A 17,464-nucleotide genomic window follows, 5' to 3' on the forward strand; every position below is an offset into this window, starting at 1 on the left:
CTTCTGGAAGGGACTTGAATCAATCAAAGTAAGTGAAGATGTCTACTAACACCACATCACTAAAGCTGACCCTAGAGTCAAGGGAGTGCAGGTTGACAAGTCAGAATGAACTTAAAAGGCCTGGAGATGGAAAGAATGGGGATGACTGGTTCCTGTCCATCTCTGCATGCTGCAGACTGAGTGCCAATTCCTCTGCCAAGGCTGATGTCACCTGTAGGCTGCCAGAGCTGTGCAGTGCCAGTGTAGCTTGCTCACTCAGTCCACTGGACTCCCAGGACTTGACAATGTTTCAAGACAGGCAAGAGAAACGTATCTTCTAAATGACTAAGGCCATTTTTCCAAATAGGCCACATAAAGGCAAACACATTTTCTTTGACTTGGCTAAATTTAGAGTTCAGATCATTCGAGGCATTCAGATAAAAAAAAAATCATCACCCACTGATTTCTTTCATGAACTTATTCTGATGTTTTTTCTAAGTATTAGTGTTTTACTGACAAGTGCTGGAAAATCTAGTGTCCCATCTGCAAATGATATGCACACAGTGGCTGGTACTGAGTAAAAATGAAACTTGCTGTAGTAGTTTTACATAGGGTTAGTAAGCAAAGTACAGAGTATAATGTAGTAGCTAATGGGCAGATCATGTATTTTGTTCTTACTGTTCCACTGACTCAAACCGTGTTCTAGGTCACTGGGCTCACTTACCTTCTGCAAAACTAGAGTCCCTTCATAAGACAATGGAGAAAAATTATTATAAAGAAGAAAAACGAATCAGTAAATGAAACCATCTTTCTCTGTTCCTCTAAAGCCTCTATCCTGCTGAATAATAAACACTGTATAAATCAGTCGCCCCATCAGTTCCAACAGTAATTTGACATGTTCCGGTGGGCACAAAGCAAGAAGCTGGCAAAAACCTACTAAGATTAAGCCATTTACTCTTTACTCAGTAGAGGAGAGGGAAAGATTACCAGAGATGCTCCTAGTGTGATGTAGTTATATACCAAACAGACAAACAGCTGAGGGAGCTCATACACCAAAACATGTACTGTTTCAAATGACAGCAGTTCAGCCGATGACGGTAAGGTGCTACTACCACAGCCACCCAGCAAAGAAAAGGACAGCTCTAATTCACAGATTACTTTGGATCAAGTTAGATTGACTTGGTACCTAGACAGGAAGAGAAACATGTCAATGAAATACGTACAGAATTTACTTTAAAGTACCAAACCAAATCCGAGAGCACAGATGACCACCCAGCACTCACAAGAATGTCGCAAGGTGAAGCACTTGCCATGTGAAAATGAATCTGTGCTTCCGGCCTTTACCTTAAGGGAGTGGCCAGAGATGTCATATCCACAACTAACTGCCCTGTTGCTACACACCTCCATGTAAACACTATGTCTCTAGGAGATGTTCACAGATAGTTAAAGGATCTACAGATACTCCTTTACGGTGTTGTCTGCTACCTTACCAGGACACGATTCCTTCTCTTCCAAGTGTGGATAGACCACTCCATCAGAAAAGCATTAAGACATTCTTTTCTTCCTTTTACTTCCTGCCTCTTTCCCTTCCAAAGAGCTTACATTTTCCTGGTTGTACTTTCAAACAACATGCCAGTCCTGCAGAGGCAGCGCTGTGAAAACTGAAGCTAAAATGTAACTGTGGTGGACTCTGTGGCAAGTTACCTCCTCATGGCCAGGTCCCTGCACAACGCTTAGTGAACAGTTGTGAAGGTCTTATGCTGTCATTCATATGGTTGTCTAGAACTGTCTTCCTAAAATAGCAGCAGTCAGTGCACTCACCTGCAGATCTCCCTTGTCCTTAACCACAGCATAAATCCTCCAAAAGTGTACAGATACACCATTCTAGCAACATGACAAAGCAAGGGACTAAGCAAGCAGATCTTTTCTTCTTCTGTTTTGTTTTTTTTTTAAACATCTTTTTATTAGCACAGTAACAAATGCAGACTTAAGTAGCCCACAACATACAACCAATCCACTGAGTGACTCCTATTCCACACCTTACAGTTAAACAGCTTAAGGTATTTCACTACAGGTTACCGTAAGTCCCGATTAAACCCTTTATTCTTTTCACAAAGATAGATTGGCTTATAAAATAATACATTAACTACTTCTCATTTCATATATGAGGCCATATATCCACCTCTCCATATCACAGATCATGAGATGACAGTCTTTAAAAAGGATTTGTTAAATACCAATGTGCCCTCCATAGGGAAAAACAATCCCAACATCTTTTTACAAAAAAAAAAAAAAGAAACTCAACCCAGAACAAAATAAATCCCTCAAACCCAAACAAAAAAAAGCAAAAACAGTGTGTAGAGTCTTGAAAGGACTTTTACATAAATGTCAATCTATGTACCTGTACAAAATTAAGCTGTTTTAATCTTTTACATATTGCAAGCAAACTGAAAACCAAAGAAGTCTAAGAAGTTTACATTCTTCTCGGTACTATATGTGAGCTAATATTGCTGAACTAATTACAGTCTTAAAGTATGCTATTCCAAATCCTAGCTGTCTACTGTAGCAAGATACCTTAAGTTACAACAACAAAATCTTAGGAAATAAAAGACTGAATAAAATCTGTTATAGAAATACCCTACTCTTTACCAGCACCCTCCCTCCCCCCACCCCTTCAAAATCATAAGCAGCTCTTTCCATCACAGACAAATAATGTAAGAGTTTGATGAAAATCCAATTTATGTAGCGTATCTTTTGGTCCATTGTCTGGCCATTCTGTCATGCTCTGCTCTGTTAGTCATATACTGAGTGGCAATGCTTCCAACCAGGGGATCAGCTGAAAAGGAAACACACCGCTTATTTCAGACAAGTTACCCAATAAAAACTTTTAAATAAAGTTGAAGTGTGAATTTCTTACAAGGCAAACACACAGGTAAGGTACACTGTAACAACCCAAACATGTTGAATTGGTGATCTGTATCTTCTCTGATTTTGTGTATTTATGGTGATGTACTAATCTGTAATTTAATAGAGTGAAATGCCAATAAAAAGACGTTTAAGACACAACAATCATATTTTGCATTACTGAGGGTTTTCACCAATTTATGCATTTCAGGTTTATTTTATTCCTTCTAAGGGTGCTTGAGATACTCATGCTGAGTGTACTTGTAACAATGTAAAGCCACCTTCTAGGAAAGATAAAATCTCAAGGAGGGGTTTAGTACAGCAAATTTAGTACACTGTGAAATCTGGCCTTTCTCTCCTCTTTAGACATATAAAAATGCAACCTGTAAAATGACTCTGGAAATGAAGACATATTCCTCTTAACTCGTGTGGACAGCGGGTGGGTTAGAGCAGCAGTGATGACCACTTGTGGCATAGCTGATCACTTCTTTTAAAGGGATGATGGAAAGTAAAAGGTCAACCTCCCTGTTTTCAGAACTGTTTGTGGCTCTTCAAGCTCTGGTACTGAGTTACCAGAGATAGCCCCACAGACCAGTGAAGACTGGGTTTGGAAGGGGAAGGAGTTTTCACGTGCAGGAGGATCGCTTGTTTCCCCACGGGTCAGCCTGAGGAGCAGTGAGCAGCAGGCTGGTAAAGTGTGTCTCCCCTTCAGCCCCTCTCTGACTGCCCTGGAGAGGGAAATGTGCTCCGCCGGAGGCATCAGCTCAGCTGGCCATACCGACGGAACGAGGCGGGCCACGTTATTTAGGTGCTGGGAGGAATGCGAGGCGGGAGGTGGACTTACCGGGGTTACAGTCTGTGAGGAGGGAGCAGATGGAGAGGAGAACTTTAGAAATGGTTAACGCTGGACTCCAGTTGTCTTTTAAAATGTCCAGGCAGATGACGCCTTGGCTGTTAATGTTACAGTGGTAGATCCTTGTCCGGAACGTTACCTGCAAGAGAGGGGTGTGAGCGGGTGTGCCGGGTGCCACAGGCTGCGGGGACGGACAGGACAGGACAGGACAGGACGGTTCCGAGCGAGAGAGCGAAGCAGCGCCCGGCGCCGGCCCAGCCGGGTCCCGGCCTCACCCACGCCGGGCTCCCCGCGCCGCCGCCGCCCTCTCGCGGCGGAAACAGAAACGAGCCGGATTTAGAACAAAATCGAGAAACAGCGCAGGAGGCAACTTCCACGGTCAACGCAAAACCCAGGTTGTGGTGGGTTTAATTTTTTTTCCACTTTTTTATTTTCTTTTTTTAAATTAATTTTTGTCTTTTTGTTCCTAGTGACAAAAGGGCCCAGGGCCTTAACACCAGCATTTTTCTCTTTCTGGACTCCCAAGGATTTGTAAAATTCTCCACGCAGGCCAAGGCACTTGGAAACACTGCTTTCATCATTTCTGAAGAGGCTCAGCAGTAGGGGAAGTTATTTAGATTTACTTGTTTTCATGACCGAGCTAGGCAGCTTGCCACAGAAGTTATCGAAACACAAGCACCAGCTGTTCTCAGAACACCACTGGACCTGCAGAGAGCCCTCACCCTGACTCACTGAACAGCGACAACAAATTCGATGCAATTTGCACGGATTAGGATCATGCACATGAATAAAGGCTGGTGGGTTCATGTCCTAAATCCTCAAAATTTGTCAGCTATCCACACCTAGAAATTTTATTGTCTCTTTATAGGTCACAGGAGTATTTGCAAAACACACTTGGTAATAAGTGTGCGGTACGACAAGAACACACTAGTGGCTTTCTCTCAAGATGGGATCAGCCCACACATAAAACTTGCCAGTCAGTCCTCATTTTTTCTACTGCCTTTCTGATGAAAAAAAAAAATTGCCTGTGACCCTCACTCTCACAAGCTCGGGGAGCAGGCATGGGGTGGGGTAACACAGCTACAGAAGCCTGGTGACGGGCATGTCCCCGGGCACTGAATCCATGCAGTGTTTCCAAGAATGCTCCCAATGCACAGAGCACATGGGCTATTTTTGGACTTGCAAAAGCGGTTACTTGTCACACAGGAGACACCCACACTGCATGCTTGGGGAGATTTTATGCTTTATTTCTTGTGAGCTGCTTGGATTTTGGATTAAAACAGGAAGCAAACAAAGGAAACCCCAAATCCCTGCACATTTGCACATTATGGGGGAAATAGCAAAATGACTGCAAGAGAGCAGAGATGTGTTACCCTCCCACACTTTCTGCAAAAAGCTGCCACTCCAAAACCAAGAACTCCTGATGCTTTCTGCCTAGGGAGCCTTAGAGGTATAGCAGACAAGAAACCTAAATGACCTTTGCTTCCCATGTCATCTAATCTTCAGAGGAAAGGCAGCAATTACTCCCTGCAGTCATGTGGAAGTCCACGTGCACCAGCCTGAGCAGAGGGCGGATCTGCCTCTGCTGTACCTGCCCCAACCCACACTGTTCAGGGCAAACCACGTTTGTGGCATTTGCAGTTGCTGGCAACGGCTCTGCCTTGGGTTCCTGAGCAGCCCAGCCCTGCTGCTTGCTCAGTATTTCTGAGTTTGACCCACACCTTTGGTCTCCTACCAAGAAGGTTTCTAACTGTAGGCAAGGTAACAATTTTGACAGCTTCCAGAAGGGGAAGCAAGGAGTATTTCCAAGTTGATACAATAAGGACCAAATTAACATAGGTCAATAGTTCTAATTTGTAAAGACACAAAGTTGTTAATCCTGATTCTCAGCACAAAAGCTAAATACTCTGTAGACAGCCTCTCAGTCCAGTTGACTGATAACTGATAACATAGCATGAATGCTGTTTTGTCTTAGAGAGTAAGATTTATTTTAAAATTATTTTTCATGAAGGAGGGTAAAGTGAAAATGAAAGAAGACTCCCATATAGTTGCAGAACAGGCTGGTTCCTTAACACACCTTAAGATATAATCCTTAAGGGATATATCCACAACACTAAAAACAGTTTTCTCCAGTTAGAGGAACTCTACCAAGCACTGTGAAAAAAATCTAAATTTGTTTTCACTTTAGCAGCAACCCAAAACTAGGATGGTGTTAGACACATGTAGTCCATCTGTTTGCCATTTACAATTTTTGCTGATGGCACAAAAGTTAGCAGTGCAGGGAAACCAAATTGAACTGGAAGAGGGAGAAACTGGAGGCCCACTTGAAAACAAACAAAAATATTTAAAGTAAATGCTCATTACACCCTAAAGAGGAAAAAAAGTCTCACATAAACCTAGTACATTCAGACCAAAATCAAAAGAAACTGAGTTACTTAGAAGGTAGTGAAGAGAACAGCATGTGGAATTGCAGAAAAATATAGTGTAATTGAACAATCCTTTGGAAATGTCCTACCTGAGATTACATTAATGCAGTAACTACCTGGAGTTAAGCATAGCTTTTGAAAAGACATAAAAGAAGCTAATCTCAACCTTACCCTGAAGTGATAGCAGAGGTTAATTTACACAAGCAGCAGAATAGGAGTGGGTGGAAGGAAGTGGTTAGAGGTTATTAATACAAATGATCAAAGCACACACACCAGGTCAACACAAGCTACTGTTTTCACCTCAGTAAATGAAATCTAACCCAACTATAATGTAACTCTTGGGAAAATGTCCATTGTAATAGTACAAACACTAAACCTCTTAAATTCTAATTATACTTGTTTATTGGATTCTCCTAAATCCAGGCACACCCAGCACGTGCCTGACTCATTTGCTATCTGAAACACAGGCAAGACCAAAGTACCACACAAAACAAGAAAACATAAAAACCAGAGAACGCATTAACACTAACATTTTCAAGGTGCTGTATAGAATGCTCAATTAAATGCAAAACAACTCCATTATACATATTTAGGACATGAAAGAGAGTATCCGTCCCTGTATCAGATTTCTCCCACTGAAGTTCCTTGTACCATGCAATGCATTTCCAAGTCAAATTTTAAGATCTTTCATTTCTCTAACCTCATGCACAGTAGTGCAGTCCCTCTTAATATCCTCAGAGGAATCCAAATATCACTTCTAGTATAGTCTTTCGGCTCTCCTACAGCAATATCCTCTCCAAAAACATTTACTCCAACATACTGAATCAAATCCTAAGCTGGAGCTAGACCCAGTCCTCAAAGCTACACCTGTATATCCTTCATCACACATCTCCAAGATGCTCATCAACCACACAGCATTTGTCAGTGTTTATGCCTCAACACCTTCTCTCACACATATTCCTAAGGGCTTGGAAGCTTGCCAGGATAACCATTTTCACCTCATTTTATTTAAGAAAGTAAATCCTTTAACGACATTTCATTTTCAGGCTATGAAATGCATTCAACTACAGGCACTCCACCACTGGGCAGCCCACCACACAGGAACCATCTGCACAGGAGTTACCAGAGACTCATAGTGGTTTTCTTCCACTGGTCTTACAGGGCCTACCAAGGAAGATTCAAGGGCTACTAGTCTTCTTTCCTTACAGAGCTTTATCTTTTCAGAGATCGATGGCCTTTAAAATGACATTCTTCTCTATTTTAAAATTACTCTACTGTTCTGTGAGTGCTTATCATCAAAGTGATATACACTGGGTTTTGTTTCAACTAGCTCGTTTTTTATTTCTTGACCTGAAAGGCATTTATAGGAAGGCTACTGTAATTACATTAGCCTGCCACTTAAAAACGATCCACAGACAGTGTTTACTCACTACTGCAAGTAGTTGGACAACCTGAAATTAATAAAACAGCAGGAATAAAGCAGGAGAGATTTGATAATTATATTTTCCACATTACCATTGATTAACACTAGTGTAGATTTTAATACAGGAGCAGCTTTGGTTCTCAAAGAAAGGTTCTTCATTTCAACCTGAAGTGGCCAAGTAGAAAGTGTGTTCTATTACAGCACCACCATGCTTTCTCCTATATAACCATCTCAATGAGACTGAAGCTACATGTATTTAACTTCCATGAATACATGTGGTTTGTAAACCAACTTGGATTTTGTTAGACAAAAGACTCCATTTAAATCAAACTGCTACAATACAGTGAATTGCCACTAAACTTGTCTTTTAAGGCCTCAGTAAGTGGTGCCTATCTGTTTGGTGTTTTAATCCCTTCCTTCTTTTCATCTGGGTGAAGGTTTATATCCAAAAATAAAGGCAAAAGGATCTCAGTCAGGAGCACCAAGCAGAAAGCAGGGCTGAGCTGGAATGACATAAGTGTTTATTTGGCTCTGCATCAGGGAGCTTGGCATATAGGGGCTGTCTCAGTAGCTCTGGAAGTTGCAGTATGGTCTTGCAAGGCATCCTACATGACTCTCGAAGAAGCAAGGTGGGAACACATCTGAGAGCAAAGGCTGCAACTCTGGCTGGGGCATTTGAGCCATCAAACAGCCAGAAACTCCCACCAACACACAGGGAAGGGAGGGGGGGCCAATAATGCAGAAAAATGGAAGCTTGCCATGGCAAGGACCTGTAGGAAGAGACTTTTCCCCAAAGACTGAGGCGTTCCTGCAGAATCACTTTGCTGCTCTGAGATTGGAAACACCCACCATATCAGAAAAAAAACACTAAAGCCAAATAAGGCAGTCCTGGGAGTAACAGGAAAGGACTCTGGAGCATGGGTAGTTTTTTCATCAGTCCTCCTGGTCAAAGGGAAAGAGTTCAGAAGGGCTAGTCAAATCTATCAAACCAACAAATGATTATGAGACTGGTGCCACAGCCAGGGGTTTGGCTACTGAGACCATGGAATTTGCTTTAGGTAAACCGGGCCTGCCCGGTGCTGATGGGATGCATCTGTCAGAGAAGGGGAAAGTGCCTGCATGGATGAACAAAAAGCTCCGGGACAAACTAAAGCACACAAAGGAACTCCACAGAAAGTGGAAGCAAGGACAGGTAGCCTAGGAGGAACAGAGAGAGTTGGGCCTGTGAACTCATGAAGTTCAACGAGGCCATGTGCCAGGTCCTTGCATGAGTCCAGAAGAGGGCCATCAAGACAATCAAAAGGCTGGAGCACCTCTCCTATGAAGAGAAGTCGAGAGTTGGGCTTGTTCAGCCCAGAGAAGAGAAGGTTCCAGAGAGACCTTAGAGCAGCCTTCCAACACCTAAAGGGGCCCACAGGAGAGCTGGAGAGGGACTTTTTACAAGGGCATGGACAAGGAGTCACAGCCTTAAAATGAAAAAGGGTTAATTTAGATGGGATATTAGGAGGAAATCCCTTATTGTGAGAGTGGTGAGGCACTGGAACAGGTTGCTAAGAAAATTTGTGGATGCTCTATCCCTGGAAATGTTCAAGACCATGTTGGATAGAGCTTTGAACAACATGGTCTAGGGGAAGGCATATCATCCTATAGTAAGGAGGTTGGAACAAGATGATCTTTAAAGCCCCTTCCAAACCAAACCATTCCAGGATTCTATGATGAGTCTGAACAAGCCTGGGCAGATAAATGCTTCTGACCTGTAGCATCAAAAGCAAAGGTGTAACAAAGTACACATGGAAATGCAAAAGATCCCTCTTTAAATGCTTACTGGGCTCACAACATAATAAATTGCATACAGTTGGTTGGAAAACAAATTATTCATCAAATTAAACAAAAACAAAACCCCACAAAAACAAAAACAAAAAACAAAACAAAAACAACAACAACAAAAAACCACAAACAAAAAAAAACCCAAACCCAAATTACTTTAAACTGAATTAAATTCTGACATGAGAACCATCTCTGTTGCCAGAGGATCTCCAAAAAGAGCTGGACAGATGTCAGCAGAAAAGCACTAGAGATGCCCCCAGGCAGACCACACTGCTTGTGAATTGGAGCTCTATCTTAGAGGTAGAATTTCAGGACCTGTTGGTACTACCAGAAACCCTGAAGTTATGTAAGCAAGAACAGGCAAACAGTTTCCTTATTTTGGCAAACTTGTATTACTTTTTCTTGTGTAAGCAATTAGCACTACTCTATTGAGATGCACTGATGGCCTGAAGTCCTTTCTGCTGCAGACTAGACCAAAGTCTGAAAGACGGTGCAGTCACTGGCATTTATCTCATCAATGAAACAACTTTTAAGCAGAAAGTTTAAACATGCACATAAATACTTTCAGATACAAGACAAACACCAAGTGTATACACAAGCACCTCTTGTAACCCAACGCTTTTCCTGTGGCCACATACTGGAACCACCAGATAACATTCACTTGCACTGGTATTTGCCTTAAAGCACTGGAACACAACAACACTGGAATGTAAGAGCTTCACAAATACAACACACCTAAAGAAAGTTTGTTACTGTACAACTAAGTGAACAACACAAGTGTCCAATGAAACCAAAAAATTAAATACTACTTTGGTGGCCAAAACACATGTAACTTATGCTTATAGTACCCGAGCTGCTTGAGAAGTATTTGTAGCATTTCTCCTCTTCTCAAGTTTATTTACTTCTCAGTCCTGTCCCAATGCTTGCACTAAATGCTTAGGACTTCTTATAAACATAAGCAGGAAGAAAGAAAACAAGCTCTAAAATATTTATCAAGAGGACTGGAAAAGCTGTTAACATTAGCTAATAGAAACTCCTGTAATGTCTAAAATGAGCTTAAGTTTGTTCTTAAGAAGAGTGGATTTCAAATGGGCTGTGTTCCATTAACACTGCATGCTATTCATGTTTAGCACTCATGACTTAAGATGTTAGCTACAGGTCTCTTACCTTTGGAGGCTTGAAGGGATATTCTGGTGTAAATGTGATGTCAAGGAAGAAAACACCTCCCTCATAGACTGAACCTGGAGGTCCTAGAATGGTTGATCTCCATTCATAGATGTTATCACCTTTGGGGCCAGCACTAAGAGATAAAAAGCAAAATAATTTAGAAATACTACCACAGCTCAAACATGGCTTTTTACATTCTTCAAGTATGATATGGAAGAAATATTTCAGAGTTACTCTTCAGACACCACCTAAAATAGAAACAGGGATTAAAAGAAGATTGAATACTTTCAAACACTTATATCATACCTGAACTTATCAGCGTTCTAGACTGTATAGCAAAGCTGAGAAACTAGAGGTGGGGTACGGTTTCCATCCCCTTTCTCTTGACAGTTAGAAGAGCACCATTGCCCAATACTACTCCTAAACATACTACACTATCAATACAATACAAGAGCTATGTTTCAAAGAACCATTTCCTGCTGTATTTCAGAAATGGCTCTTCCATCCCTGTCGTAATAAAACTGTACCACATTAAAAACTATACTAAACAAATTAAGGATTTATGTTAATTTTATTAATCTTGTGTGTTCTTTAAAATTAAAATTAAAATATACCCTGCATTATTGTTAAACAAAGGCTCATAGTATAATTGAAGGAAGCCAAATTAATGATGACACTCTGAAATGTCAAAATTTTCTACACTTTTATCATTTTGCTGGATGGATTTCTAAGATAAGGCTACATGATCTTACCTTGTTGACATTGCTTGTATTGTGGAGCTGCTTTTTTTAGGGGGAATTGAAATTAAGACAGCACTTTCTCAAATTATCTGGGTTTATTTGAGGCTGCCTAACCTGCCAGCAGCTCACTATGAGCAGTAAAAACCAAAGGTGTTGCAGAGATCAAATGTCTGCTTGGTAAAATTAGTTTTACTGATATCCTCGGACACTTGTACTTGGTAGTGTGCTATATGTCACTAAGTATTTCTAAGTGCAGCTAAACCTAGAAAGCCACTAATGGTATAGGACTCCTTTTTTGCCTCTTCCCTTCTGTACTGCTCTGGTAGTATTTTATTTGTAAGATGCCAGAGCTGGAAAAACCTTCTGCACAACGGGAGGTGCTGACACAGCTTTTTCCTTCATGGATGTACCATGGCTTCAGAAATCTCTTCTCCCCTTGCTCTGAAGGGGATGGATCTTAACATTCCTAATACAATGAAAACTAGCCTTGCTCTTCTTTCCTCCTTCTTTTAACAAGGCTCCTCTAAGACAGAAAGTAAAAAACAGGCTCTTTTCATATTATAATAAACACAGAGCAGTATTACTTCAGAGGGAAGGCAATATAATAAATTCAATATACACATGACAATATGCATTTGATTAACATTCAGGAAACCAGATTAATCACTAAGTGTTAATAACAATGTTACAAACAGAAATACAATTGCAAGAACATAAACTGTCAAAATAACAACAGTGATCAGACACATTTATTTTCCCTGCTCTTCCCAGTACTGGTGATCATGTTGACAGCAGGGGAATCAGGAAAGGGAATTAATTATGTAATCAAACTTAACTTTTTTTCCCCCCAGATTAACCTAATAATAAAATTTCACTATATGTTGGTGCTAGATAATTCAACAATCATGAAGTTATGACTAAAAGCGTGCTTCTAGAGAAAGTAAAGCATGTAAGAAAGCAGTAAAGAAAGACAGATTCTCTGCAAATGATGCAACAGCCACAAGGGAAAGATTTTTCTCTCCAGAACACAAAACCCCACACAGCTCAAGATCAGTATTAAATTAAAGTAAAAGCCATTCCATCCTGGCATCCCACTCCACCCTAATGACTTGTCTGTCCTATGCAGGTCCATATATTTGGGCACTCAGTACTCTCCAGCTACCACTTGTGCATTAGACTGGAAAAGTGTTGTATTTCGACAGGAAAGACACCAACTTAACTGTGCAAACTTACTGAAAAGGACTCTCTGGGGCACCCTTAGCCACCGCTCCAAGGAATCACCTCTTTATGTACCTGTTAGCAACCTACTGACATGCTGTCATTACTGCAAGTTGCGCCGGCAATCATCCCTCCCTCCCTCCCTCCCCTAAAGGTGGAGCTACCGAACGGGAACAAGTACTGGAACTTCGTTAGCACCGATTTACTGCTGGAATTTAGATCACCAGAACTGCCGGCGGAGAGCTCTTCAGCACTCAAGAAATGCAATGTGCGATTAGTACTGAATACAGCCCTCTGAACCGATGAGAAATATTTCAACATTTCACATTTCCAGCTTCAGCCCAAAGGACTGTCAATAAAAAAATTCCATAGACTTAAAAAAACATTATAATTACTAATAGTCTTAGAAATCTCTTGTATCCTATTAGGTTTCCAATTAGACCTATCACTGCATGCAAGTAATATACTGCCATATTAAGAGTGCAACATCTTTGTAAGACATCAGTAGGCTTTAACAATGATGTGCTAAGCTTTTCATAATTCAATTAACAGAGTAAAAGAGCTGTGCATTTCCAACTTTAACACATTAACATTGATTTCTTATAAAAGACTGAAAGAGGAAGATGCAAGTCAGCTTCAGGTATGATACTGCTTAGATTTAACTTCGGATTAATAATATGAAACAGCTCATGAAGGCCTAGTGCATAACAGATAAGTAACAATACTTGTCCACAGTGTAAGAACAGTTGCATTAACTTTTGGTGGAGATATGGAAACTGTCAAAGGCTAAAGATTACATTCTTTGTTTAAAATCCTTGCAATTATCTGCTTAAAAAAGAAATTCACTGATGCATGGACACAGGGCTCACTGGCACAGCTGTCACCTTGCCTGATATGCATCACCACTGCTCAAATTAAGTGTCTAGATCTACTAATACAACACTTTGAAGCTGTCCAACATATGACCACTAAGAAGACAATTTCAACCAATTAAATAGAAATTGTTTCCACTGCAAGACGAGAGTATGTGAGCAACAACTTTCTGTATTAACTCAGCAGCCCACAACCTCTTCACTTCCAAAGAAAGAAATGAATAAAAGACCAGCAATTCAGAGTGAAAAATGACATGTGAAAGAGAATTGAAAAGATCCCAGCCCATTATTACCCTATCAAGGAGCATGTGTTACACTGCAGTGCAACTGAGATCTCTCTCGAAGAAAACAGCGACATACTCAGTGAAGATGCACTACACTCGCTGTAAGAACTGACCCTGATTGTCCCCAGTGATGCTGGCTTATCCCTCAGACAGATGTTATAACAGAAACACTCCTTGGGAAACCTCCCAGAGCCAAGGTATTGTTCAAAATATCTAATTTTCGAAGTCTAGAAGCAGGAATATGAAAGGCATTACCCCCTGGTAGATGCAGGGCAGAGAGAAAGTCTCAGCACAAGTCAGACCAAGCTCAAAGTCCTGCACGGGTCAAGTCCTAATCAGCCCTGTGCCACTTTGGAAAAACCTGATCTTGCTCTGCCTCTCCTTGCTGGCAGGTGCCATATTCTTTCCCAACTTAAAAATCCAACAGGTAAATTAGAAATGCCTGGAGCAGAGGCTGGGGAGCAGAACGATGCCTAGGCAAATTAGCTGCAGATACCTTGCACTACTTAACAACTGTAAGCACAGAAGTCTCTCAGAGATTCAATGATCATGGACACACACAGGCACACCCTTTCACATGTGGAAAAAGCCGAAATGACGGACAGTCTACAAGAACACACAGCCTGTGACTTTTTTGTATTAAACCAGCATAACCTCCATCGCAGATCTGCAATGCATGATACCACCCTGATATTTAGCCCACGCAAACTCAGCTTCCTCCTCTGCCCTGGCACCCTGGGCAAATCACTCAAAATATCCCTATGCCACGGATGGAAGGCAGGACTTCTTGGTGTTCACCACATACAGCTAATGTATGAAAATCCCCGGGAACACAGTGACGGTACTTTCCAGGAGAATGACTCAGGAAGAGCCCATTGTTTATGTAAGTGCGAGCTCATTTGGAAACTACCTGGTCCTTTCTAGGAGCTGACCAAACGATAATGCAAGTGCTTCCTTTAGTGAAAATTCTGGCAAATTGTTTAATTTCTCTTCTTTGAGATACAGAAGATACACAATAGCAGATCACTGCAGTGATAAATCAAAACAGTTGATGCTATAAACACTAGGTTAATACCCTGATAAAACAAAGCAGCACATATTTAGCAGAGTAGTTTAAAAGTGCCAGAGACTGCTATCTGTCAGGGAGATGAGAAGAAGGGCGATTCCATGGCATGATGAAAGAAATAACACCTAATGAAAATCTACAATATATTTCACTTAAAATTGCAAGTAACAAACCCATGAACTCATACACCCACTACTCCATATTCCTAGGAACTACTTTTGAGGCTATTTTGTCCTAAACATGAGGAGTCTGGTGCTAGTAGCTAAGCTGTTTTGAAGTTGCACACTTGGGGAAAATAAACATAAATTCTAAAAACACTGCAGACATGACCTTTTCCAAGTGACACAGCTCAAATCAGAAAGCAAACAACATACTAGCAGCACATGGGAATTTCAGGATGGCAGAGAATCTAATGATGTCCAAAGTAAAACTGCACCATTACAAACTGACAGCAACATCAATTTTTTTTTTTTTTTTTTTTTTTTTTTTTTTTTTTTTTTTTTTTTTGCTGCTGCTGCTGCTGCTTTGTTTTCTAGTAAGAAACAGTTAATGGCTGAACATGGAACATCTTAGATATGGACTTTTTAGACAGCTATAGGAAATAGCTGAATGTTAGAAGATCCCTTTTCTCCCTTTTCTTTCCTGCCCCCCTCCATTTTTTTTTTTTTTTTTTTTTTTCCCATCTCTAAAGATGTAAACCCGTAACACATTAGAAGTTTTTTATGTCAGGCAGGCTGCATATCATTCTCATACAAAGTTCTGTTGCACCTTGATTTTCCCGACTAACCCCCACCACTCCTGACCTGAGGGTAAATACACTTTCCTTTCTTGTAGCCCACCGGGTGGGTCCACCCTGAACTCACCCACTTATATTGTTAAGCTGAATCTGGTGGAGAGATCGAAAAAGCACCCCAGAAATACCGGATCACTGGGGGAGGGAGGTACCACCTTTACAAAGAAGTAGGACAGCTCATCCATCTTAGCCATTGAAAACAAACACCAAATCCCCCATTCAAAGACATTTTGCTCTACAGATCTTCAAGCAAGCTGTCTTAAAATGGGAGTGTTGAAGAACAGAGTGAAAACCAACAAAACAAAACGCAACTAATCTTTTGGCTCAAACGTCACTTCAAAACCCTCATTCTAATGCACAGTTCTAATTTTAGAAATAAATTGTCACCTTCTGCACATGCTTTAGCTACCAAAATCTATTATTAATATTATTATTTTTATTACTATAGCACTGAGACATTCCATTCATAGGCAGGACCGCACTATGCCAAGCCTGCTACAATACAATCCAAAGACCTGTGTACACAAATTACAAAGGTTTTTCAACTATAAAATAAGCATTAAAACATTATACGGTTATTAGGAAGAAATCCAAATAGCGAAAACAGAAACAGTTAAAAAGATACCCGGGGCCATCCATTCAATCGCTATTTTTTGGCCAAGTCGTTTAAAAGTGAGATGCCTCCCACTTTTTAAGTCAATGAATGGAAATTGAAGGAAAATAAAGGAAACAACAACAAAAAGAATATCAACCACCACCACAAAAACAAACAAACAAACAAACAAAAAACCCAACAAAAAACACACCAATCACAACACAAGAAAACAACTCCTGGGCAACCATGGCAAATTAAAGATAACATACTGAATTACTACGTGCCTACGTGAATCAGCAGCAATTTTTGCTGTCACTACACACAATCAAGCTGCTCCTCTGTGTTAACTTAAAAATGATGGATTGATATCAGGTGAAATTCCTGGAGGCTCAATGAGAGATAGAGGGAAAAGACAGCATGAGAAAAAGTTGCAGCTGGCTTTAGTTAAAACATAAGAAGAGAGCAAAGGAGGTAGAGAGGCAAGGGAGCAAAGATGGAACATAATAATGCTACAGCAATCCAAACATAAAATTTTGAAAATAGAACTTAATTCTCCTTCTAGTTCATGTTCAGGAATATGGTTCTCAAGTACAAAGCTGTAAATATTATTATTTTTTTTCTTGTAAGTCATTTGAAAGCATTGTGTTTTCTGTCTTCAGTTTAAAATGCAGTCACAATATTATTGCACAAGCCTAAGTGCCTTACAAATCCCACCACATTTCTAGAGTTAGAAATAATATCATTCCTCTCTTCATTTTCATGCAAAAATTTCTGGTTTAGCATCTGGGAAAGCTTTTCCCTTAAGTATCAGCCTAATGCAAAATTAGGAAGGTTTGAACAATGGCACAAAAGCTTAAACTCGAGGATAAACGGTGCAGTGAATTACTTTCTTACTAGGTTAAAAAAGGAACTAAATAACTAAATAGCTCTGATAATGGAGCTGATAAGGTGTAATGCAGGGATTTATGGAACTTCAAGGAAAATTGATCAGGGGGATTTCTTTGTGGGAAGAAAAAAAAATACTACTTTTTCCAATTTATATAACAAATACTTGGCAATAAGGTCACACAACAATCAGGAGTTACCACGGCCAAGATCTCATTCTTTTTCTATTACAATAGGAACAGAAATGCCATGGTGTACTTGCAAATTTAGGACTTTCACCTGAAATATTTCAGTCTCCGCAAAATATTACTTGAAGTTACTACTAAGCTACCTGGTGAAAAGGCCAATCCTCTTAAACAATTTCACTGTAGAGTTTGATTTTTAAACCAGGTTTCAAAGATTTAAAATAAAACCACAGTTTTGACCTCAGGG

General features: G+C 40.4%; 1 protein-coding gene across 4 annotated transcripts in view; it reads right to left on the reverse strand.

The window, feature by feature from the left end:
- Positions 1-1,902: 1,902 nt before the first annotated feature.
- The window catches only part of UBE2E1 (ubiquitin conjugating enzyme E2 E1), a 44,881-nt gene continuing 29,319 nt past the window's right edge, over positions 1,903-17,464 (reverse strand). For all 4 annotated transcript variants that reach the window (XM_040057573.1, XM_058419827.1, XM_040057584.2 and 1 more), the window contains exons 4-6: positions 10,580-10,712; positions 3,728-3,875; positions 1,903-2,815 (exon numbers count right to left, since the gene is read on the reverse strand). In XM_040057573.1, coding sequence (XP_039913507.1) covers positions 2,718-2,815; positions 3,728-3,875; positions 10,580-10,712 — 379 coding nt within the window. In that variant the 3' untranslated portion in view covers positions 1,903-2,717. The remainder of the gene's footprint in view (positions 2,816-3,727; positions 3,876-10,579; positions 10,713-17,464) is intronic.

This window comes from Hirundo rustica, chromosome 1, assembly GCF_015227805.2.
Source record: "Hirundo rustica isolate bHirRus1 chromosome 1, bHirRus1.pri.v3, whole genome shotgun sequence".
NCBI classification, from domain to species: domain Eukaryota; kingdom Metazoa; phylum Chordata; class Aves; order Passeriformes; family Hirundinidae; genus Hirundo; species Hirundo rustica.